The sequence below is a fragment of the Poecilia reticulata genome, chromosome 6 (genome assembly GCF_904066995.2).
Source record: "Poecilia reticulata chromosome 6, P_reticulata-male-v2, whole genome shotgun sequence".
NCBI classification, from domain to species: Eukaryota; Metazoa; Chordata; class Actinopteri; order Cyprinodontiformes; family Poeciliidae; genus Poecilia; species Poecilia reticulata.
Genome location: NC_088835.1, coordinates 7,039,223 through 7,063,853, shown reverse-complemented (window position 1 = coordinate 7,063,853; position 24,631 = coordinate 7,039,223). Strand labels below are relative to the sequence as shown.

At 42.2% G+C, this 24,631-nt stretch overlaps 1 protein-coding gene across 20 annotated transcripts in view; it reads left to right on the top strand.

Moving 5' to 3' along the window:
• LOC103465968 (unconventional myosin-IXAb-like) overlaps nucleotides 1–24,631 on the top strand; it is a 143,819-nt gene that overhangs the window by 5,169 nt on the left and 114,019 nt on the right. For 18 of the 20 annotated variants that reach the window (XM_017305261.2, XM_017305260.2, XM_017305266.2 and 15 more), the window contains exon 1: nucleotides 2–189. The exons of the other annotated variants lie outside the window; for them this stretch is intronic. In XM_017305261.2, the coding sequence (XP_017160750.2) occupies nucleotides 35–189 (155 nt within the window). In that variant the 5' untranslated portion in view covers nucleotides 2–34. Of the gene's footprint in view, nucleotide 1; nucleotides 190–24,631 lie in introns of those variants that run through there. 20 annotated transcript variants of the gene reach the window in all.

The window sequence follows — 24,631 nt, the reverse complement described above, 5'->3', positions numbered from 1 at the left end:
GCTTCGTTTCCACGTAGCTTCGAGGTGTGTATGTATGTATGTGTGTGTGCTGTCAGTGAGACGGAATGTGAAAACGTCCCGCGGTCCGCCTGCTGTCACTCGGTCAGTCGGTCCATCGGCTGCAGCCTCATGCTCTCCATTGAGACCCAGCGGGAGGCTGCTTGACGCCGACAGGCTTCGGTTGACGTGGTGAGTTTTCAGCCTCGCTGCGTCCCCCGCCACCTAACAGACAAAATGTCACGCTTTTTTCTTACATAATGCGTAAGTCACAGATGTTGCTGTGTATGTGTGTGTGCGCGCGCGCGCTGGAGTCCGATACAGTGCAGCAGCAGCAGATGTGAGCTGCCATGGATCTGTGATGGTGACATCCTGTGGAGCTCGATCCATTCAGGGCCAGCCCTGCTGGCTTTATTGTCGCAGTGAGATCTGAATGATTATGTGCGCTGCTGGCGACGTAAAGGCTGCAAAGCTTTGTTTTTGTGCCGCTTACTTCCCTCTTTGCAGGGCTGAGAGCTGACTGGGACCCCCCCCTTCTCCTTTCAGTGTGTGTGTGTGTGTGTGTGTGTGTGTGTCAGGCGTCGAGGCTGCTGCTTCCATCAGCCCGCTTGCTGACTGATGGGGCCTGGCTGCTTTTTATAACTGGACACAAGGACGTTCAGATGCATCTCTTTTAAATTGGAGCTGATACACTGATGTAGCGGAGGTTGAGCAGACTCTGTAGAGCTGCTGATGACAGCTGCTGGAAAACAAATCCCTAGCAAAACTGCTAAGGCTTCATTTTCAGCTGCCTTCATCAGCCAAACGATGAATTGGCTTAAACAGAAGCAGCAAACAAGCTGACAACAGAGAACTCTTTACAAATCGGGTGTGAATGTCAGCTACGTTCAGGATTTGTTAGCCGCAAGTGATCGTTTGACCCGATTTTATACTAGAGTCGTAGCGTTTCCAAAACTGCAGCTCTAACAGGGAGTTCCTAGTCTGCAGTGGTCAGTATCTGTCAGCAACAAGGTCACCAGCTGCCGAGGTTTGTTGATGCACAAAAGGAATGAAGCCCCCCTTCGGTCTGATCCAAGAGACAAGCAAGCAACCTCAATAAGTCAATGCTGGTTGCGAGAATGCTATCAGTTTGATGTATTCAGTCCAATCGAGCATCTGTGGGATGTGCTGGACAAACGGGTCCAATCCGTAGAAGCCCCACCTTGCAACCTGCAGGGCTTATCGGATCTGCCTCCAACATCTTGGTGCCAGATGCCACATAAGACCCTCAGGGGTCTAGTGAAGTTCACGCCTCAATGGGTAAGAGCTGCAGTGGCAGCAAAAGAAGGGAACAGTACACTGTTAAGGCAGGTGGTCATAATGCTGTGCCTGATGTGGGCGGATGCAAACGTCTTGTCAAAGCAGGCTTATATGACCTCATACCAGACGACCAGCTCCCTGTCAACGAAATAAAGCCCTCACATGTCCGTTACCTTTCAAATTCTGAGACTTGTTCTCTGCCCTTCTGTGATCCGGCGCTCAAGTTGTCCGTCTCATTCTCGATCACTGGAGAACGCCCGTACCGCGACGCCAACTTGCTGACATTAACATTTTATTCAGGTTATTATGTAAGTGGCAAAGCCCTTGAGAGTGGAGCTGGAAACATTTCTGTGACAGCTCCAGCTGCCCCAGTGAACGCACTCACGAGCAGGGGGGAGAAGCTCAACCTCAGCTCAGAGATGCTCGGTTTTAAACCCGACAGAGGAGCAGCACCCACTGTGACTGTTTGACAACTGAGTCCAGACACAGGCAGTGTTAATGCTACGGTGGTCATCACAATCAAAGTTGAGCAAAACGAAAAGGAGGTTTTCATCATGCAGAGCCTTTTCTTGGGGAAAATATCTTGTGAGCAGCATTCAGGTGGGCAAAAATCCCTTTTTCATGTAAGGAGAGAATGCCTTGTCTGGTATGAGATGTTAGAAAACCAACAGCAGTGCAAGTAAACCCTTGTTACAAGAAAGACATTTGGCGCATCATCTGTGTGCATGCGTACATGTCGGGACCTTGAACACGTTGCAGTTGCCAGATCTGTGAGCTATAAGAACAAGAAAACTGAAGCTGCAGTTTGGACGGGTGAGCCAAAATCGGACACTAGCGTATGAGAGAAACGTTATCTGGTTTGTGTCTCAAAGCAGGAGTGTAACGGTGCGGGCGATGTTTTCTCGGCAGACGTCGACAGCAGCCTGCCCGAGTATTGTTGTTGACCATGTCCATCCTTTTAAAGCCACTGTGTACCCCTGCATACTTCCTGCAGGATGAAGAGCAAATCACAAAAGTCAGATAATCTTCAGCTGGTTTCTTGAACTTGACAGTAGCTTTCCCTGTACTCCAATGTCCTCAACAATCACAATCACTTAATCTAAACGAGCACATTTGTAATGTGATTCAATGGGAGATTCTTTATGTCTAATGCTGAGATCTTTCAGTATGGTCTCTTCAAACCCGATTGGCCAAAGGACACACAGCAAAACTTGATGACTCTTGACTTCTTGACTTTGACACTGGGATCTTGACTCAAATGCTATTGCCCATGTCTTAACATTTGCTCTTTTGCTACAAAGTATTTTGATTCAAGGAAGTGGTCAAGAACAGAAACATCTTATTCTGTCTCAGTGATGCCCCCAGTCCAAAATCCCGGACAGAATTTGAATAGTTTTCTTTCATGTCTCGGCACCACCTTAAGGAAACGTTTTGTTGCAATCGACCAGTTGGCTTCTTGTGTCCTTGCCATCACGTCCACTCCGGTTGTCGCTTCAACTTGCTGCTGCAACCAGAACCACATCTTCGTGTAAGACGACGCGAGGTCGGTGCTTCGCATACCGCGTCAGTGTGGCGATGTGCTTCCTGAGCAGGTGTATTTATAGAGCCTTCAACAATAGTGGTGGAGTTGGTGCGTGTTTGGGAGATCTTAAATAGCATCCATCTTTGTCCCGCCGCAGACGAGAAGACTGGGACGAGGCGAGTGCAGTCGTCAGGGTATCCATTGTTATTGCTGACGTTTGTCTGAGGAATGTCAGAACTGTCAGATATATTTTTCCCTAAAGGATCAAAATGCTGTTTTTGGGGCTGGGTTTAGTTTCATCCAACGCTAAGCTTTCTGTTTTTGTTGAATTTCTGATTTTGGATAAATTACTATCAGTGCCTCGCATGTTTTCTAGCATGTTCTAGATGTAAAAAAATATTTAAAAAAAGTAAAATAAATGTATGTACGTTTCACAATTTGCAGTGGTGATCTGTGGTTTTTAATGTATTTCAGGGTATGTGCTATTGGTAACCTTTGACCCCCTGCTGTCATTGTCATTATGCCACTCAACTTAAAAAAAGAAAAAAAAAGACCAAGCTGAGGATTGCTGATGTGTTGATGTTGAGACAAAAGAAGACAAAAATTTCTGAACAGGGCGTTTAAAAAAAAAAAAAAAAAAATCTGATTCTTTTAAACTTTTATGAATTTTATCGACACTAAAAGTGTCTGGTCTTGAGTGTGAGTTAGTATCACATCTGCTGTTTTTCACCTCCAGTAATGTTGACCTTTAAAATTCATTTTGTACAAAGACTTAAAGTAATTTGTTACAAATTCACTTAAGCACTTAAAGGCCTCAATCTCATATGGCAAAGTACTTTTATAAGGTTGCGTAGAAACACTTGGTGTTTTTATTGGGTTTTTACCGTACAAAATGGTAAAAGACCAAAATTTGACACAGAAATCTAATCTGGGTCAAAAATGTTCCAAACTGAAAAGTCCAGCTTTTTTTTTTTGTACTTTGGGAAATACAGGTGTGCAGCTGTGGAAAAGATCTGTGTATGATCTACTTTAGTACTTTTGCAAACATCTGGTTAGAGACGCCAAGCAAAAATCTTGATGTAAAACTCGGCTGCCTTCTGTGTGGGCCTTTCTAGTTACAAGGGCAGATTTGGGTCCAATCGTTACACCTAAAAGAGACTGGAAAGTGACCGATCAAGAGACAGAATTTAGTGTGTTGCATTCAGACTCCCTCAGAAATGAAGTTTCTGTTGGTTTTGCTCCCGTCGTGCAGATCTAAATCTGACATCGGCTCTTGGAAATATTGTTCGTTTTTGAAGTTTGCCACAGAAAACAAACAAAAAAAAAGACAGATATTTTTTCTTTGCTCTTTCACTGCTGTGCATTGATCCTAAAATCCTTTATGCTGTTCACACCTTCAACAAAAGAGTTTCCTTAGTCTAGCGTGTGTGACGGGCCCAGACTATTACGGGCTTTTGATTCCAACGAGATCCGTTTCGTGGCGCGTGCCGCCGTTTATTCTTTCAGCTGTTCGAAGCTGGGGGAAAGGGGGTGTTCTCTCTCTGAATTTCTGAATCTATTATCTGTCTTTAGTGTCCCCGTTTAACCTCGTGCTACGGCTGCATGTGCTTTAGGCACCGTTTCTGTGGTGCAAATTGAACAGGCCTTGCTTTATTGGGGAGCTCAGAGTCGAAGCCGTCGGCGGCGTTTCTTGCAACAGGGTGAGCAGCTGGAGATCAGTCTCCCGGCTTGGATGCTGTATGTAGTTTAATATCACATTTCAAGCACCATTTGTTTAAGGATCCCCATTAGTCTCTACCAAAGTAGAGACTATTCTTCCTGGGGTCCACACCATAAAATCATACCTTTTATTACAAAAACAACACAATGAAATTCCTTTAGCGACAAACAAAAATAAAACACAAAATTTCAGCAATTTCAAAGATGGATTAAAACAAACAATGATAATCTTCACTTTGAGAATAAAGTACTCAAATTCTATCTGTCTACAGATTTAAGGTTCTGTTTAAATTTTACATAACCAGCAATTAATGTACTTACAGAAGACATGTTTCAGTAAGAAATTGCTGTTTTTATTTTTTTATTTTAGAGTGTTAGTTTGAGGCAATGCTAATGTAAAAGTAGCATTCATCCGCTATCTGCAGGCCAATATTATCATTTGTTGAATTGTCTTCAGGCATTGCAGCTAAAGCTGATAGAAAATGGTGGGAAAATTGTGTTATTGTATGTTTTTTCCTTTTTCACAGAGGACGCACTCATATAAAAATTTGGACCAGTATTGATAACCGATAATAACAGTGTTCCTGTTATGGCCAGTAACAGATTTTTATCAATAAATTAGAAGTATTCTACTTTTATAGGAGAAAGAAGTTGGCAGACTTTGACTACATCATTTGGTTTCATGGCAAAATAGACAGGCAACGGGAATCTTGGTTAATTTCTTTATTTACTATGGAGTAGCAAATGAGAAATTTCTGCTGCCAGACGCCTGACAAAATGTCCACGAAACTGAGAAACTTCAAACGTTCCCGTTTCTGTCAGCCCGTTTAACTAAGCAACAGCAGCAGTCTTTTCCTGGCCTGACATGCCAGGAGTTGCTGCTCTAACTGCAGCTTGGTATGCAGACACTTCATCAAGTTCCTACTTTTTGCGTTTACACAAAGCACATTTAATTATTTCTTTTTCACTAACAGGAAACGTATGCTATTTACTTCCTAACCAGGATGATTATTGTGGCTGTAAAAACCTACAACACTTGTGAGTCAATTAGCACATTCTAAAAACAAAATCTGTTGAATCTATCAAAATATCTTGTACAGAATCTGGAAGTGATGTAGCTACTGTTTTAGTGTCTTTGACATGACGGTCAACAATCTGTGCATTTTTTCCCCCATTTGAATCTGCAAATTATTTGTACCCGGTAGATATTTTTGACTTCCAAGTCGATAATACAAAAAGAAAGTAAGCGTTGGGCAGTAAAACGGATGCAGTTCTTTGGTTGATGGGGCTCGGATCTGGAGGGAACAAGTCCTGAGACGAACTGAACTCTTCATGGACCGTAATAACCTGATATGGATCAGAACAGATGAAACTGGGTGTTGACGTCACTATGACTCCTGGGCAAAATGCCTTATTCACAGTATAAACCCATTTTTATTTTGGAAAATATGTTGAAAATTTATTCATTCAACCTTGCAAAAAAAGGTAGATTATCTAGGCCGTTCAAAGCTAAACTGCTGTAGGTCACAGCAGAGTTTCGCTCTGTGAACTGAGACGGCAGGCGGTTTGAGTCATAACTTTTGGCTTTTGGCGCACTTTCCTGTGCCAAATAATCTTGACAAGTTTGGTCAAAACTTTTTATTTCACGATGATTTGATGGGATATTGTACTTGACTCGTCGCACAGCTTTTCACCAGCGATTAACGGCAGGATTTACGATAAGTGGCCAAAAGACACAAAAAGACCTTTATTGTATCCCTCTGGAGTTCCCCCTCACTCTTTTCCCGTTTATCTCCCTCTGTTCGTCCACTTCTGGGTGGTTTTGTAAAGAAATATCCCATCCACATGATCCACATGACCCCCATCTCAAGTGAGCAGTCATTTGTCCCACTAAAGTGCCTTTGATCAGCACCCAGAATCCCTAAAAACCTCAAGGTCACCGGGTTACAGCTGACTTCACTCTGCAGGCTACTGACTAAAGTCGAGTGAAACAGGCTTTCTGGGAAGTGATCAAGTTGGAAAGCATTTAAAGTATTTTATTCATCTGCTCAACATGAATTTTTACAGAAAATTTCTCTTCATTAGACCTGGGCAGCCGAACGGAATCAGCGGCCAAATCGTGACGATCCGTCGCAGCTGGATGTTGGTTTGAGGAGCCCACAGAAAACAACTGCAGGGTGTTGAGAGGATGTATTGTGCAAACAGTTCAACTTCTCAGTATGTGATGATCCTGCAGTCAGCTGTAGCACATGGTGGCCAGTTTAGAAGCCCGTCCAAAGGGTTTTGAACTTCCCCAGAACACTGCTGAGTTGGTTCGGGTGGAGCGAGTTGGCCGAGGTCTGCTGATGCTTGCATTGTTTGTCTCACTACGTTGGAGGCAGATTGATGGAATTGTTGCTCAGATTGACAGATGTAGCTCAGCTGGCCCACTCTACCCTGAAGCCAACCACGCTTCTCTCAGTGAGGACTGCCTGCGAGGGTAAACCAGCTGTAAGAAACTCTCTAGGTCCTCTGCCGTCTGCAAGCCCTCACTATCTTTTTATAGCAAGAGCTTGGTCGACGTCACACTGTGTGTTAGAGAAAAATTGGTTGTCAAATAAAGTTTTACTACTATTTTTAAAGAGAGAATGATTAATGCCTTAGCAACTTACATTAGCAAGTAATGTGGCTAATTCTCTGCAACATTCTTCGTGTGGTTTTTTTAAAATTTGGAAATAAGATTCTTACTTTAAGTCTGAGATTTCAAAGGGTGTCAATATATTCAGCATGTTCTATGACAGATTGGATTTTCATGAGGGTGAAATAGTACAACTTTTCTTTATCCTTTCCGTTATCTGCTAAAGGTCAGTTTCTCTCTCTGACTTAACATCAGATCTGCGACATAAGATCTGAAATTGTAGAAAACATTTTTAACTGTCACTATACATATCTCTGTCATTTAGCGTGATGCTCAGGAAGAGTCGGGTGGAGGTGGGTAATGGTAGGGGTTTATCCTGTCAAACCGTCAGTTCCCGAAACCACACACACACACCAAACTAACCAAAGTGCACGTAGGGTCAGCGTGAACCCGCCAGACCGCGAGTAAAAAGCTTGATGTGTCCAAATTACCCCGTCTCTTAAAACTGAAGGAGTGTTAACTTCCTTACCAGACGTCTCACTGGTGCCAAAAATAGCTAAATTTAAGTCATCTTCCTTGGACAAGCTGGTAGTGCATACACAGATCTGGAAAAAAAAAACTTCTGATTTTTGGGTTTAGCGCCAACTGGTGAACTGGTGAAGGTCGATAAAGCTGAAATTTGATTCCAGCCATCAGCCGGGCTCTAAGATTATCTCCAACCAAAGAACTGTTGTTTCACTCTAGTCTCCCTCCTCTTAGAGCGAAAACGCTCCTTTAATAAGCGCTTGTCTCCTATTTCAGTGCTCAGCTGGTTTAAAAACATTGACCAAGGCCACAGGCCTGCAACGGTCGATTCTTGGCCAAATGACGTTCTGCTGAAGAGAGCTGGCAGCATCCGAGAGGAATTTGAATACTTTCACAGTGCGACAGTCAGGCAAGGCTAGCATGTGACCTACAGTCTGCCACCGCTCTGATGCAGTATGCTGTTGGCTCTGTGTGTGTGTGTGTGTGTGTGTGTGTGTGTGTGTTTGTGTGAGATGGTAGCGGCCAGGGCCAGAACAAAGCAGTCTGCAACCAGAGGACTTGGGTGTGGCAGGTTTAGCTTGATCAAGCAACAGACTAAATCCAGTCGTCCATCTTAACCTTTAAGATGTTTTAGAAAGCTTTGCTCCAGTCACTGGATATCTGGAACAATGTCTGATATTTGTCAGCATCCCCAGTCATAAATACCAGTGAAGGATCAAATCTTTAAACGTTTGCCAGGTGACTAATCTGTTGATTTGGATCAATTTAATGGCCTCGATCTTTTTATTGCTAAACCCCATCTTTGGAATATTGGCGAAACATTGTCTTCAAATAAATTTTTATTGATACTTTTGAAGCTTTTCTGTCCCAGATTACATTTCAGTCCGATTTTCTTGCCTCACTGCCTCTTCTGGCTCTCTCTCTCTCTCCGGCGACTATAAAAGCTTTGTCATTCTGCCAAGGTTGTCTGAAAGTTGCTCTGTCCTGCAGTCTGTCCTAGTTTTGGGTGTAACTCTAAACTGGGACACCACAATACGAATATAGCAGGTAGAGCTTGGCGATTCTGAAACTCAGTCACATGACGTGCGGATCGGACAATAGACCTCTCAGGACATTCCCTCACCAGAAGCGGCTGGACGCAGAACAACAATAAACGAAAACACTGCTTTTGTAATAGTAAAGTGTAGATCTTGGAGGTCAGCATCAGGTCAAAAGACATCAGTTTTTAAGCATTCATTGGTCACTTGGATATCTGGCACTAGCATTAGTTTTTCTGACCTTGGATGTTTGAAAGTTGAGGTGTCATTGCAGTGGAGATGGAAAGATGTGGAACAACTTTTTTCTGCTCTGTATGGGCAGTCTGAAGATGTCTGACCTGGGCCACGCTCCAGGACCGTCCTCCGACCTCATGTGATGTCACTGATCGGGGTCCAGATTTAAATAATGGTGTTTACTGAAAGTTTTTGTCTGGCTGTTAGCAGTGTTTTGGTACTAGAATCTGACGTAAGTGGACTAGCCATCTTCTTTTCTTTTTTTGACTGCAGTTGCTTTTTCTTTAATGTTTTTTGGTCTTTTAATATAATTTAGAAGATAATCAGTGAGCTTAGCAAGAGGCTTTCCTGTATAAATTACATATTTAATTAAATCACCTCCATCCCGTTGGGCTCGTAAACTCAAAGAACAGCAGGAGTCATTTATTCACCACCGTCCAGTTCACGTTTTCTTTTTTTTTAAAGTGTGTGTTTAATATAAATCATTTAGCTGTCATCATGTGGGGGTAGGATGATGCAGATCTTGGCCACTTACCCTCCTCTTCCTCACTCAGCTGCAGACCATGCTCTCGTGTAGACTTGTGGTCCCTGTGACAACGTAACCTCTTCAACCTTCCCTGTCAGGCAGCGGTTGCTAGGAGGCAGACTCACTCACTTACTCACTCCCAGTAAGTAAAAGCAGCTAGTTGGCAACAGTAAGGGTCTCTGCCGATGAGCCTCGCAGAGACGCTCCGGTGTTTATGAGCCTGCAGACGGCGACAGGTACGAGGCATTTCTGACTTCGTCTCAGATCGTTGGCATTGCAGTCGCTGTGATTCTGTAAAAGCGAGGACCGCTGCTCAGGTGTGTGCCGTTGCTTCAGCAAGATGTCTTCACATTGTCCTGAGGAAATGTGGCATCTTCATCTGGGTCATGGTTGTTTCTCATTTTCTTCCTGCTTCATATGTAAACAACTGCTGGCAGGGAGCGACAAATCTACTGAAAGAACCACATTTTCTTGCTGTTTTTTGACCTAAATACAACTCAGTAGAGCTGAAAATGTCAGGTATTGACTTTTGTCTTTTTGCATGGTTGGATGTAGTTTGTCAGATTTGACTACTTGTTGTTTTCTTTTGTAATTTTACCGTCATTTGCAGCATATCCGTGCCAGCTCAGCAGACTGGTCGTAAATGTAAGACTTTATTAGTGTTGTAATTGAATCTGTTTGGCGTCTCTTGAAGACTGAGGCAGGTGAAGATGGATGGTCAGACGTGGAGTCCATCCGTCAGGGAGTCCACTTTACAGCTGTGCCTGTAATGAAAAGCTCTCAGGCAGCAGACGCTCCGTGGCATAATGAGCAGCTCCACTACAGACTCATCCAGAACAATAAAGAAAGCAGCTCGTGGAAAACGAGCCACCGGCGGAGCGCCACCTCATTGGCCAGGGATGGACGACGGCAGGCGAGCGATTGGCTCGTGGAAGCATAGTAGCTCTGTTGTGACTGGCTGTTGTCACGGCAAAACCAAAGTCCCACCAGAGAGACGCCGTAGATGTGTATTTGTGTACAAAATGGGTGGAGGGTAGATACAGCGGCAGTACAGTGTGTGTGTGTGTGTTGTAGACTTGTGGGTTTTCATTTAGCTGGAGCAGGGTGTGAAAACTGACCTGCTGTGGCATCATGGGTGTTAATGAAGGGGTTTGAGTCATGACACCTGCATTCACATATCAAGAAGAACTGACACTCTTGGTCATGTCTCATCCCTTTTAGCATTTAAGGTAAATCACTTGTTTTGACATTAGTGCTGATAACTAATGTTCGTCTTGCTCATTCTCGTGTTCGAGTCTTACTGTGAGTACGTCCAAATGCGAGGACCGCATCCTCTGAAGACCGAATACGACACAGCGAAGCGATACAAGCTGTTGAAAATTAAAAAACTTCTGCAAACGCATTCATGTTTTTTTAAAGGACAAATCTGATGTATTTTCTAAATTATCCCTAGATTAACTGTGAGTAGAAAGGGAGATTTTTTTCTTGTAACAATGGTGGACCAAACGGGAGAGAAGTACGGTCTTAAATGTATATTAAACTGTGACGGTACAAATATTAAAGTAGCTGTTTTAATTTTTCAATATAAGTTTTGAGGATCAGCAATACATCCAAGCTATCATTATTATTACTGGTCCAAGAGATTTTAACATTAATAATATTCTCAAAATTTACCCAAGGCTCCACCTAAGATCTTGTCAACCAGGCTTCTTCTTCTTCTTCTTTTTCTTCTTCAGTGCCTTCCTGTTTCTGCCCTACTCTCCTGTGTTTCTGTGGCACTTTGATGGTCTGTTAGCCAGGGGGAAGAATCAGAGCCTTGTTCTGTCAGCTCACCAACCATCAGTAGCATTTCTTGAAGACGGAGAAACGCTGATAGCTGTCTGGCTGCTGGCACTTTTAATCTGGATAGCTAGCTTTAACTTTGCGGTGGTGCTGTGACTGTTTTCGCCTGTATGTTACCCTCTCGTCAACAATCCCCTGAGTTTTCACTGTTGATAAAATATAGAAAGCAAATTCTTGGTAAAAATAGGGCGGCGATCAAAACAATGCGTTGTAATTTTTTATTTACCCATCATCTCAAATTAGCTTCTTAAGCTATGTTTACGCTAGAATTGAAGATGGAGGTGAGAGGGCACGCTAGACTTTCCCCAGCATGCCTAGCATTTTGTGGCGTTTTCTTTTGCATATCATGAATGAATGAAAATGTTAGCAGCTATACCTGCATAATACCGTCATGGATGTAATCTTCCCATGTCTGTTTCACCGTCCGAACCTTAAAGGTCTTTTTGTGTGTGTGTGTGTGTGTGTGTGTGTGTGTGTGTGTGTGTGTGTGTGTGTGTGTGTGTTGTATCATTTGTAGCTAACTCCAGTCCTGACTTTTCAAATGCTAATTCTGTGGCGTAAAACCACCGCGTGTAGCTGCTGTAGATGGGGCCTGTGAATGTCTTCCTGTCTGTATGCAGTGTTTTCCTTTTGAGAAAGCATAAAGTAACGCAGCCAAATACCCAAATACATCTCTGTGAACTCTTCTCCTTCCCAGGCTTTTGCGCCGATGCATCTGAAAGCTTTGAACGTGTTCACCAGAGAAGGGGGGGGGTGAATTTAAAATTTACATTTCGTGACCCCTTCGGTACCCCCCGCGCGCCCCCTGACAGCTGATTAGGTGCTGGGGACGGAGAAAGGAGGCAGAGCATCTGCTGCCGGAGAGAAAACAATCAGCCAGTGGCACAGTGGCCTGTAAGTGGATTTAGTGGCTGGATGGAGGGGGGGTAACTGGATCGGGGGGAGGGGACGGGGGCGGAGACTGGGTCTGTCTGATCGCCTGGTGGACTGTGTGTGTTTGTGATTAGATGGCCCTTTTGTTTTCCTGATGTTTGGTGTTTTTAGGTTTGATGAAGGCATAAACTGTTTAATCTGACTTGATGGTAATTAGACGGATGGAGACGACCCTCCAGCCGTAATGCCTGAAAAAGCCATTTAATCAAAATACACAGTAAAATTATTCATCCATTTGCCTGAATGAAAATATGTTTACATATAAATGCTCACATATATATTCAACCCCCACTGATCTGAAACCTCAAAATGAAATCCAGCACAACCAGTTGCCTTCACAAGTTATCCAATTAGTAAATGAATATAAAATAAGTAAAGAAATATGTGTTGCCCACGGCAACGCTGGAGATTCTGTTAAGCAAACGGCAATCAGTCAAGCTCTCCACCAAATCTAACCTTTATAGCAGAGATCGCACTGAACACACTATCTGTCCCCACAGGGAAACACGCATTAAGACGCTTCTCTTTATGACGGGCAGGGAAGCTGGTCAGACAATATAATTATGAGCTGGAGAAAAACAACATGCTGGTGGCAAAAGACTTGAGTGGGGTGAAGTTTTACCTCCAAGATGGCTAATAATTTTTAACAAACAGAGCTGCAGTGGAAAGGGTTCGGTGGAAGCATTCGCACATGTGGGAGAATGGTCCAGTCAAAGTACAGGCCTGAATCTGATTGGGTGTTCTGTGGTGGGACGTGAAAATTGAGGTTGAGTCACTCTGTCCAAACTAACTAAGGGGAAGAGTTAGACTTGCAGCGGCGGTTGTGGCTTTACATCAGATTAAGTTTATAGAAATGTTAAATTATGTTTCATTGCATTTCCATTCAACAATTCCACATAGCTTAATGTTGTTCTGTCACACAGAATCATAATTACTGGAAATTGTCACTCAAATGGGACAAAATCTGAAAAACTTGTTGGGTTATGAAGTGTTGTTCGGTGGATTCCTTTACAAAACTAAAAATGAAGCTGACGTCTTTCAGAGTTTATGTCTAATACCTTTGAGATGTGTGTGTGCTTACACACACACATCTCAAAGGTATTGAGTTTATGTTTAAACTCAAAACTTTACGCGCAGTTTGCAAAGGTAAAAACGGATCTTTATGGTCTGCAGCAGGTTCGACGGTCTGCTGTCTTTAACAACTCTCTCTACCGTTAAGAATGACGCACTCTGATCTGTATTTACCTGAATCGTGTGTGTGTGTGTGTGTGTGTGTGTTGAATGTGGTCAGACTCTGTGGTGAAGCTTAAAAGGAAGTTTAAAGAGCTCAATGTCTCTGTTACTCTACTTTAGAGAGGGTTGGTGCAGAAAATAAACCCGCTCAGATAAGCAAACACTGCGCCGACTTCATCTCGCTGAGAAATGTCCTCATGCCGCGTCTCCTCATGCTGAATACGACGCTGCTTTTTCCTCCTCTTTTCTGCTTCACACAGCCAAACAGACTTCCTATTAATTTCACACTTGCGTGCATGCATGATTTATTAATAGCAACCCAACAGATTTGCTCAAGTTTTGTAAAAACCGAAACGACAACAACGGCGTCCATGTCTTGTTTCTCGGCGCGTGGCCCTCAGGCTCTCATCCTCTTCATTCGTTTGGTCTAGCGGAGGCATTCTTGGTACTAAATGAAGTGTACCTAATCTAGTGTCATTGATATCTCTACTAACACGCACAGGCGCACACACATACTGGAACAGCGCTCATGTCCTCCCTCAGGGCCTTTGCGTTGGCATGGTGCTGGTGCAGACTTCTCCTGATCTTTAAAATGTCATTATGCATCTAAATATAAAAAAATACCCTGATGAGGAATAGCTGCTGGTCGCAATGGCTTGTTGTTTTGAAAAGAGCAGCACACAGAGAGACCGCAGAGCAATTTTAAAACCTTTTTTCAAAAAAAAAAAAAAATTGGGGGAAAATGGTCAGCAAGCGACTTTTACGGGGGACAAAAAGAACGAACAGAACAAAAGTAAACTTGGGCTTCGTCATTTGGAAGATCGACTTCAGTCTGGATGCTGAGCTGCAAGTTTGTCACAGTTTCTGTTTCCGAGATCTAATCCTCGTAGGATTCAGCTCTTTCTGTTTGACGGCCCTATCTAATCTGTGCAGGATTGGACTCGGAGGGCAGAGGAGGATGACTGAGCCAGGGCTGTTGCCATGGTAACACACAGAGACTCGAGATAATCGTTGGGAATCAGAAGGAGGGGAAAAAAATTGTTTGAAGTGTTTCTGTTTCCTGCTGAATGAACATTCATTGGTTGAGCTGATGTTTGGAGGTCTGTAGCTCTACGTTTTTAACAATAATAATAAAGATTATTGTAAATGTGAATCTAAAGAAGCTATTCCAAAAAAAATTTATTTCAGAAACTGAGAAAAATGCAAAGGTAAACTTTAATTATAGGCTTGGACAATGGGGGAAAAAGAAAAATCTAAACACCAGACAGTGGAAGTTCGACCAGATATTCATGGCTTCTTTAACAAATTTTAAAATTAATTGACCAATTTAAATCTTAAATTTTCATAAGATATTTTAGTAGTTAACACTAATCTTGCTGAGGTAAGATCCACAACACTAATAAAAGTTTTCTACGTATTCCCTCCTTAATTTACAAGGTTACATCAGACACCATCGTAGAACTAAGATGCTAAAATATTTGCAAGATGCTAAGATGTTGGCATCTTAGCAGTGAGACTTTTTAATTTTTACTCTTGAGGGTACAACCAATCAGCACCAGTGAAAATAATTAGTGCTCCTGGATTGTCTGCTTTCCTAGCGCTAGCCTGTAGCGTGTCATGTAGCACTGCATCTCTGTATTTCAGCTTCCTAAGCTGCGTTCTCTTTAGCATAACTTTGATATACGCTACACAGAAAAAGACCCCAAGATATTAGCTTCTGTTGCTCTGTTTGGTGTAGTTTCCTAATGGTGGCCTGTGTTTTAGAAAGAAAAACTCTGTTGTAACTTCATTTGAACCCCACCGTGAGCGGACAAGGACATTTTCAGTTTGAACTTGTTTCCAGTGAATTGAAACGTGTTGTTTGAATGTGAACATGTTGAAGCGGAGACGGTGCAGTCTGTGCCTGGGGAAAAGCTTTTCAGGATCACTGGTCTGTCTGTCTGGAGCATGATTACTTCTCATCCCGTTTAGCTTGTTCCAGAATCACTTTGTTTCTCTGTATTTGGAGTCGGGTTTTATGAAGAAGATCTTTTCGGGTGAAGTTGTGCGGGTTGGTAATTTGCAGAGTATTGATCTTTGTCCTCTGCTGGTCTTGCTTGGACCTGAAGGCGTTGCTCAGCTCCTCTTGCCATACTGGAGAATCATTGAAGCTATGTAGTAGCCCTTATAGCTGGTTTATCACCTCTCTTCATTTGAAACTGTCCCTGAAACGTCTCTGCTTGCTCCGTCCTTGGACAGAACGTCCAGAGATCCTTCAGGTTACGCTGCATCCCATCCTGTGGGTTCAGGCTCTCAGGTTTCCAAGGTTTTAATATTTAACGCACAGGAAGGTGGAGATGTTTAAGTAGATGCTGCTCTGCATGTGTAAGCAGACTGAAGGATGTGAAATGATGGCAGAGAACGCCTTGCAGCTGAGAAGCCTAAGGTGGAAGTGAAAGTGACCACACTGCAGCGTTTCTCCCTTTGTCTCCTACGGTTTCATGTTTCGCCATAATAAAAAGAGGACCTAGAAATCATCTTCCTCATTCTCTAATTGGAGGCTCATTTCCTCTTGGATTCCAGGGTGATAGGGAGCTGCGCTGATGTGGTGAAAATGAGAAGTGAGATAGACTTTTACTACGAATAGCAGGGTGGAAAGACGGTGTGAGCACCAAATATGCTGGATTTTCTCTAAAATACTTCCTACGGCAGTAGGTGGAGGAAACGGTTTAGGCATCTCTCAAGGTCTTAGTGACTCTACCACAACTTAACCAGGTGATCGGTTTGACCCAATGAAACATATCATTATTCTTCAATTCTCTTAGGGTGCGTTCACAGCAGCCCTGTTTAGTCCACTTTAATCAAACTCCAGTTTGTTTGCCTAGAAAAATGTCCGGTTCATTTGTGGAGATGTGAATGTGTAATTGATCTCTGAAGCACACAATATAGGCAAACTCTGGTCCACCTACAAATAAATAAATACAACCAAAATAAATGTGTGTATGTATTGCTAGTAAGGGAAATGACTCGCTGTGTTTTGTCCTTGACAAAAATAAAAATCCAACAACTGCTAAAATTTTACACTACTCCATTTTTGTTTGCATTTTGTGAAGAAGGAAGTTACACTCGTGCCTTCTGAGGTTTCCGTGTCATTTCCTTCAGTGGTTCTTGGTGCAGTGCCACCACAGGCTGGAGGTGAACGTGTGTTTCAAAGGGTTTGACTCGTTTTACACAGTGCAGTGTGAAAGTGAATCGCAGGAGCTGAAGGTGTATGAAATGTTGAAATTTTGGTTCTCAATCGAACAAAGTCTAAAGGACGCCATAAGAGGCGGTCGCTGAACTTGTTGCCTGGTAGTAAATGTTTGTGCCATTCCACCTTGAGAGCTTGTAAGGCTGTGAGAAGGGCTGGTAAAAACTCAGACGTCTTGAGGAGGTTCGGGGAGAGAGAGGGAGGTCTGAACATTTCATCACTGTAATGTTTGCACCCCCTCTTCCCTTCCCTCCTTTCACAAACATGAACTCTGCCTCAGGTTGGATTAAGGCCCAGACAACAATAATGCTAAACACAGGATGTAGAAATTCCTTCAGTCTTACAATGGATGTACTGGACTTTTTTCACCAGACATATGTAGACTCTTTATATGGTCAGGAGTTTTTAGTGTGTGGTTATTATCAGTGGCGGAGCTAGACTTTTAAAGTTGGGGGGGCCAAGGGGAAAAAATCTATAGATTACTCGATTACTAAAATAATCGTTTCCAACAGCCCTAATATATATACAGTATATACTCATCCATATATGAGGAAGACTACAGGAGAATCATCGAAAGTGGCCTAGTCAATATATAATTTTAGAAAAACCTGAATATTTGTTTATTTTTTAAGCCCCTCTGTCATTTGACATGTTATAATTAACACCTTTGACTGGCGCACATGGAGACATAGACTTTACGCAAAGAGTTCATCGCAGAGGCAACTAAAATCAATCAAATAAAATATCTTTCTCATGGACAATGAACTAAATGCGTCTTTCGTCTAAATGCGTGTTGATGAGTTACACGTTGGTTAGGAAGCTCTGTTTTGACAGGTAATTTGACAGGTAACAATTGTTCGGGTCGGACCAGAACTATTTGCCTGATGGTGGCTCGGGCTTCTAATAAGTTTACATTTAATGAGTTTGGAGCACACAGAGAAAACCTAAAGAGAATGTGATCTACTTATTGTAGTTTAAATAGAGGAATAACAACTGACTGTTGAGAGAGGAAAGAAATTAAAGTGCAGATCCGTTAGGCAGAAACAAGCGCAGTGCGCTGGGCAATAAATGCGCATAAATGCTCCACCGTTACGCACCAATTAATCACACGAGATGACAAACGCCAAATATACAATATATAGTTACACTGCTTACGTTATTGATGTTTTAAAAACAAAACCAGTAAAAACTTAACTGAGTTAATACATCAGATTCCCTCCTCACCCTCGTCTTGATCAGAACAGTGAGCAGTCCGCTGGTTTCTGTCCAGAATGTGATCAAGCGCAGCTGACCACTTGGTGCGAGACAGTTTCAACTTTACGCACAGAGAACATCGTGGAGCTCATTATTAATCATACTAAGAACAATATCAGTCAGAGGATCATCTCTGATCTGGACGCTTTAACGGACCAGCGGCTTTGGAGCGTCCAGCAGCTGATCCGCTTCTGCGGGGTTTTTCTCTCGCAGAGGGAAGTGATGCGGGATCAGGAAACGATCAGAGTTCTGCCGTCTTCTAATCACGTCATTTTGTGAAATGTTACCTGATTTCAAAAACGTTCTCGCAGAGAAATAATAAATGTTTCGTTTGATGACTACAAATTGGAAATAAAATGATTTTTTTCTTTGACGGACAACGAAAAAACTCTAGCGCAACCTCTGCTCCAAACTAGGAACATTGTCGGCCCCTCTTCGGTTTTTTCTCTTTTTGCGGAGGATCAATAAATTACTTATTGGTGTTTTACCATCACCACCAGGTATGAAGTGCTTTAGCCTTTGAGTTGCACCACAGCGCAGCATAACTGAAACATCCAGGAGAAGAATATCAGCTTGTTTTTATGAGTATAAAGGAGGCTGGTGTCGCGCCTGATAAAAATCTATTTATGTCATCACATGGACTTATATAAAGTTTTATACATTTTCTTTTCATATATTTATTATTGTTTTTCTTCTTTAGATATTAGATTGACTTAGAATGATTCCAAATAATATACAGGAATAACCTGGTGCTGTTACATGTCAATCATCAGCGGGGCCACTGGGGGGGCCAATCAGATGACAGGGGGGGCACTGGCCCCCCAGTCCCCCCCTCTGGCTCCGCCACTGGTTATTATTAAGTTGACTTTTTTGAGCTTTCTATCATGTTGTCACCAAAACCAAAACATTTGACTTATTCATGCATGTTTGAGAAACCCTTAAATCTCCCGTGGCAACCGTTCAGCCTTGGCACTTTGTCTCCACAGGCCACGCCTCCTCTGCACAGCTCCTCTAGACTAGAGGCAGCAGCAATTAGCAAACACCTGGTGGAACTGCAAGTCTGCAACGTTCCTAAGAACGATTGTAAACAGCACGGAAAAGCATTGGTCCAAAGACGAGCTGAAGGGGGAGCATCCAAAAAGATAGGAGGTTCTTAAAGAGACAGAGACCAATTTCAAGGTGTCGGATATGGCTTTGATTTCGGCTAAATTTCTGTTAAGTTGTTTTTGGTATATACAGCATTTTTTTAACAACTGAAGGTAACAATCACTTAATTGTCAATTAAAATGATGCCATTTGCCTGGAAAATACATGATGTACCCTCCAATACTGTCCGTCAGTCAGATGAAGGACTTCACTCCTCACTCGGGATTCTTGATTCGTTTTGACAGGATTCGGCCCCGGAGCCTCTTGTTTCCATCTGTTGCCTCTCATCAAGTCTTCAACTTCACCGCGCCTTCATCTTCCTCAACGTCTTAGTTATATTAATACTTATGAGTTATATTAATACTTATGCATGTCAGTGACCAGGGTTATTCTCTTAATAGGATTGTTTGGATTTTTTTTAAAGTGTGGTTTTGTAAAGGTTTAGCAATTTGAAAACAGCTCCATCTGAAAATTTGAATAAGCGGACATTAAGCAGCTGTGTAAACCTTTAAAGCACCATCACTGAAGATAAAATATTCACACCCCGGCAGTTTTTTGACAATCTAGTGATTGTCAAAAAATAATATGAAATGAAATTAAAATTGTGTTGAATTTAAAAAAATCTTTTTACAAATAAAATCCAAAAATTGCAAAATGCATTTTTGTCTACCCAGAACCCCTCCCCTACCAGCTTTACATGTCTTTAGACTGAAAATTTATCCATTACTATTTGCAAAATAAGCCAAATTCAGTCCGCTGGACATCTGTGAACAATTCAAACTTACTGAAAGTTGAATTTAAATAACTGTTAGATTAAAATAAAAGCAAAAATAAATGCTAATGAAAGAAAACTAAGCTTCGTTGTACCTAAAATTTTCAGTTTTAAAGATTTTAATTTGTCTTTAAAAACCGTGCCTTTAAATGATTTTTCAAAAAGTATTCGCCTACATCAACAGCTGAGGTCAGAGGCCGCGCTTTGGACTAAACGGTTGTAGATGCTGCTATACCTGAGGTCACCCTGTTTTGTCTTCTGTCTTACTGAATAGTATTTTCTGCTTTACACTTTAGCATAGACAATCAGGTTAGTTAAAATGTCTTTATTGCATACTTTTTAAACATGAGAGAAAGAAAATACACTTTCTCCTCTTGATTTCAGGCAAATAGCCCTTTAGTGATGTTATTTTCTTGCTCATTTTGAGATTATTTTTGATTAAAGCCGCTATAGAAATCCTAAAGAGACTCGCAGGCTACAGAGCCCTGCATTATAAAACAATTAGTGTCTCCAGTTTTACAGAAGGAGGTTGTTCCCTCCCGCTCTGCTGCAGGATCCAGATCTTCTCGTCGTCGTTTCACCACTTTGTAAGTTTAAGGTGGCCTTTGTTCAAAAGACAAATTGAGCATTGGGTAAGATGATAACGACCAGTCTTAACTCTTCTTGTGTTAAGTAGTGATCAGGGACAATTGAAGCCTGGAAAAGAAAGTGTGGAGTGTGTAGAAAAGAAGTCAAGTCCTTTTAAAGCTCTTCAATGGATGTTAAATGGTTGTTGTCAAATGATTACACCATAAAATTCCGAATGCCTTCTACTTACTGTCACAATCCTGCCACCTCACCGTTTCAAAGACGTCCTACTTGTCTTTTCGTCCTTCATTTCCTTTTACTGTCGTGTCTTTCTCTGTCTGTGCGATGACCAGTGTCCACTTTCAACCCACCTTTTATTAAATCGTTGCAGATCTTTTCATTTCGAAATTGTTTTGCGCTGACTTCGGCAGCACATTAGCAACTAATGTGATAAGTATAAAAGTGAGGACAATAAATATTTATTACTTATATTTGAGGTTTGACGGCAGGACACAGCAGTTATAGCCCCACGGACACAAATACTAAAAACCAACTTACAGAAAACTGCAAAATATCTGAAATGCTGACTTCCTTTGAATCAAGGCTCGCCTGTGTAGAGTTTTTGCTCTGTCCAAGGACGGAGTTGATCAACATATTTGCAATCATTTTCCTTCCCCCTTCCCAGTTACGCCATTAAAAAAAGACAGTGAACCTTCAGAGACACATAAAGGCAATTACAAAGTCAGCCTTCTGTCTCCTGAACAACATTTCCAGGATTAAAGGATTGATGACTTGTCAAGATCTACGTGTTTAGCTGTAATCATCTGAAGGTCATACTGATCAGTAATCATGAATCAATATGATTACTGCAACAATGTCCTAAAGTCAGGACATTGAAATGAAATAACCAGTGTGTTCTGATTATTTTGATGGCATTTGACAAAATGTGATGTTTATTGCTTGTTCCATAATTGATGTCTGGATTTAAAGCACTTTGAACTGCCTTCTTGCTGAAATGTGCGACACAAATGAACTTAACTCTGTTGAAAAGCATATTCATTTGGAATACGCTTCTTTAGGGCACCAATCACATAAAGAAGTGTGTTTTACACCACTAAACTTTACACAGCAACTTCATTTGATTATATTTTCTCGTGTTCTCATTGAACAACCAATCAACACAAACAGGTTTGGATGTTTTTAACTAGAGATGTGCCGATCAGGTTTTTTCCTGCTGATACCGATACCGATCACCCATGAGGGCCAATCACCGATACCAATCACATAATTATTATTATTATTTTTTAATCATAAACACTACCGATTACATTATGTGGAACATAACATATGAAGGCTCTGAAGAGGCTAAATAATGCAAAAAGTCAAAATAAAACCTCTTAACATTGCCAAAAAAAATTAAAGTATAAAACTTAACATTCAAAGGCAAATACAGGTTCCATTACAATAAACAGTCCTGAGTTACTGAATGAAAACATCCTGATAGCATGGCGGCTAGCTGATTACTGCTAGTTCTGATTGGCTGTTTCTGACTGAGAGGAGTAATTATGCAGAGCAGGGAGGAGATCGATTATTTTTTTTAGAGATTATCTGTCTCATGTTAGGACAACAAAAATTTTAATACGTATGTAAAATGTATTTTTTTAGGTTAGACGCTGCAGCTTTAAACAGAGGTTCGGTGTGAGAGTCACTACCAGGTGGAGCAGAAACAGCGCTCCGTCTGTGAAATATTACTACCTGTAGTGCGGAGCAGCGGTTCAACAGCGAGAGCAGAACCAGCGTCTTACATCGCAGCTCGAAGACTTAAATAATTTTGCGGGTTATTTGTTTAGCTTTCTGACCGTCATGCTAATCCGGGTGAGTGTTTGTAGCTGTGCGCTGCTTTACCTGCTATCTGATCCTCCATATGTCTTTTTTTACTGCAGTGAGCCTCGATGTAGCCAAACTCCATCAAGTATGGCATTGTTTTTATGTCGTATTAGCTTCGTTGTGTTGATGCATTTTGACGTGCTTCAATTTTCCGCCGCAACACGCAAACTTCCCCATTCACTCAGCGTGTTATAGTTTCACATTGCTTAGGATTTGTTGCTGCGCGTTTGCTCAGTGTGAAGGAAAGAGGAGACCAGCTGCACAGGCAGGCTGCGAAATGAGATGCAGGTGATCGGTATTGGCAACAAGAGCCAATGATCGCTGATCACCAATCATGCACTTTTTCACGAAAATCGGCTGATTATGATCGGTGACCGATCGATCGGCACACCTCTATTTTTAACCATTCATTGGAAATTATTGCGGCAACAATGACTCAAAATTCTTATCATGATGAGAAATTTATCGCGATGTACAATAAATGTCCACCTCTATAGCAAAAGGCCTCTTTTAATGTGTTTTTACACACCATCAACGTGTGTGTGCTCCATCAAATGGATCCTTTGCAGTAGCTGCTGACCTAATTTCATTGCAAGGCATGCCAGGGGGTTGACCCGGAGCCATAACGGAGGTCCTGCAGAGAGGAATGGCTCAGGTCGAGCAATCGGTTTTACCTGCCGTGTGTGCACTCAGGCCCGCCGTGCTTCGGTCACAAATAATTTGCTAGGCAGACGTCACAAACTCCCGGATCAGGACGGTTTGCGGTCTCTATGTTCGTGTCGTGACACATTCTATTATTTTTCCACACGAGTCTTTATTAAAGCCAGACTTCCTTCACTTTGATCTGGCCCCCAAAAATTCCACATTTATTAGGGAACAGAAATTATGCATGAGGAACTGTCTGGTCACAGGCGTTGTGCCGCGTGAGCCTTTCTGGTGTTACTGGAAAGGAGGACAACAGGGCAGAGAGAAGAATAATGCCATTTGTAGTCGCTTATCTCCTTAAAACAGCGTGAAGTCGGCAATAAAGAACCAAATACACTTTTTGTTCTTTAACTGGCAAATGATCTTCTGTGCAGGGGAAATGAAACATCAGAGGTTATGTGATCATTTCTTTATTGGAAAATACAAAAAAAAATATGGACACCAAATGCGCACAACAGTCAGGCTATCCTATTGATCGCGGCTTGGCAGAGCCAGAGCCCAGTGCTCTGGCTCTGCAAACGGGAAATGGAGGTGAAACGGGGGAGAATCAATGTGGATGATGGAGCCATTAGTGACGTCGTGACCCTGTTGAGGTTAAATGGGTTTTTGTTGCATTGTTTTGGAGAGCGTGACATGTCGATTTCTGCTCATGGTTTCTTTAACATGTCAAACTCGACTGTGTTTGTGCACGCCTCTCGTTTCTCACTGCGTTATTAAATTAGGCCTTGACCACAGTTCTTTTGTCCAGTAGTTGCTTTTTATTGGATGCTGCAGATGCTCCCTTGCAGCTGAAGCTGTGGAAGAGCATTTCTAGTTCTGGTGCTTGTCCAAAATAAATCTGCGTTAACGCAAACACTCTCAGAGGAGTTCTGTTGTCTTCTCTCAACCTATCTTGACATATGTGGAGTGTGCAATTTGTATCACTCACGAGAACATTATGTCAAACTAAAGTAACCACTGGTACTTTAGCCAAAGAGTATTTGCTGCTCATCTAGACATGAGCGGCAAGAAACGATACAGATTGGGTATTGATGGTGTTTGTAAAGCTTTGAATGTCATACTGATCTCAAATTATTTAAATTTTAAAATAAAAGGACAACTTTGGTACAAAACAATCAGGCTTCCTGTTATTTGTAAGAAGTCTTGCTCTTTCTTGGTGTTTTCCCACCAGATGGTTCGGTAGACTTGGTTCGACTGCGAAACAAAATTGCAACATTTGCTGAAAATATTGCACCATTTTTGTGGTTCGCTTTCACACTGCTCTGTGTCAAACGATCTAAACTATTTGAAAACCCAGTTCCCCTCCTCACCTGTGGAGGCGCTGCACCAAGAACTACTGAGAAAAAAGACACTGAAACCTCAGAAGACGACAGAGCACAACTTCCTTCTTCACAAAAGACAAATGAAAATGGAGGGGTGTTAGATTTTAGCGCTTGTAGGATTTATCTTTTGTCTTTGGCAAGATCCATTTCTCCCGCTAGACGCCCATGTTTTACTTTGGTTGTATTTACCCAGAACCTTGCACTACAGACCGCTTGCTGCTTTTGGAGTGGTCTTCGGTCCGCTTGGCATTCACATAATCATTTG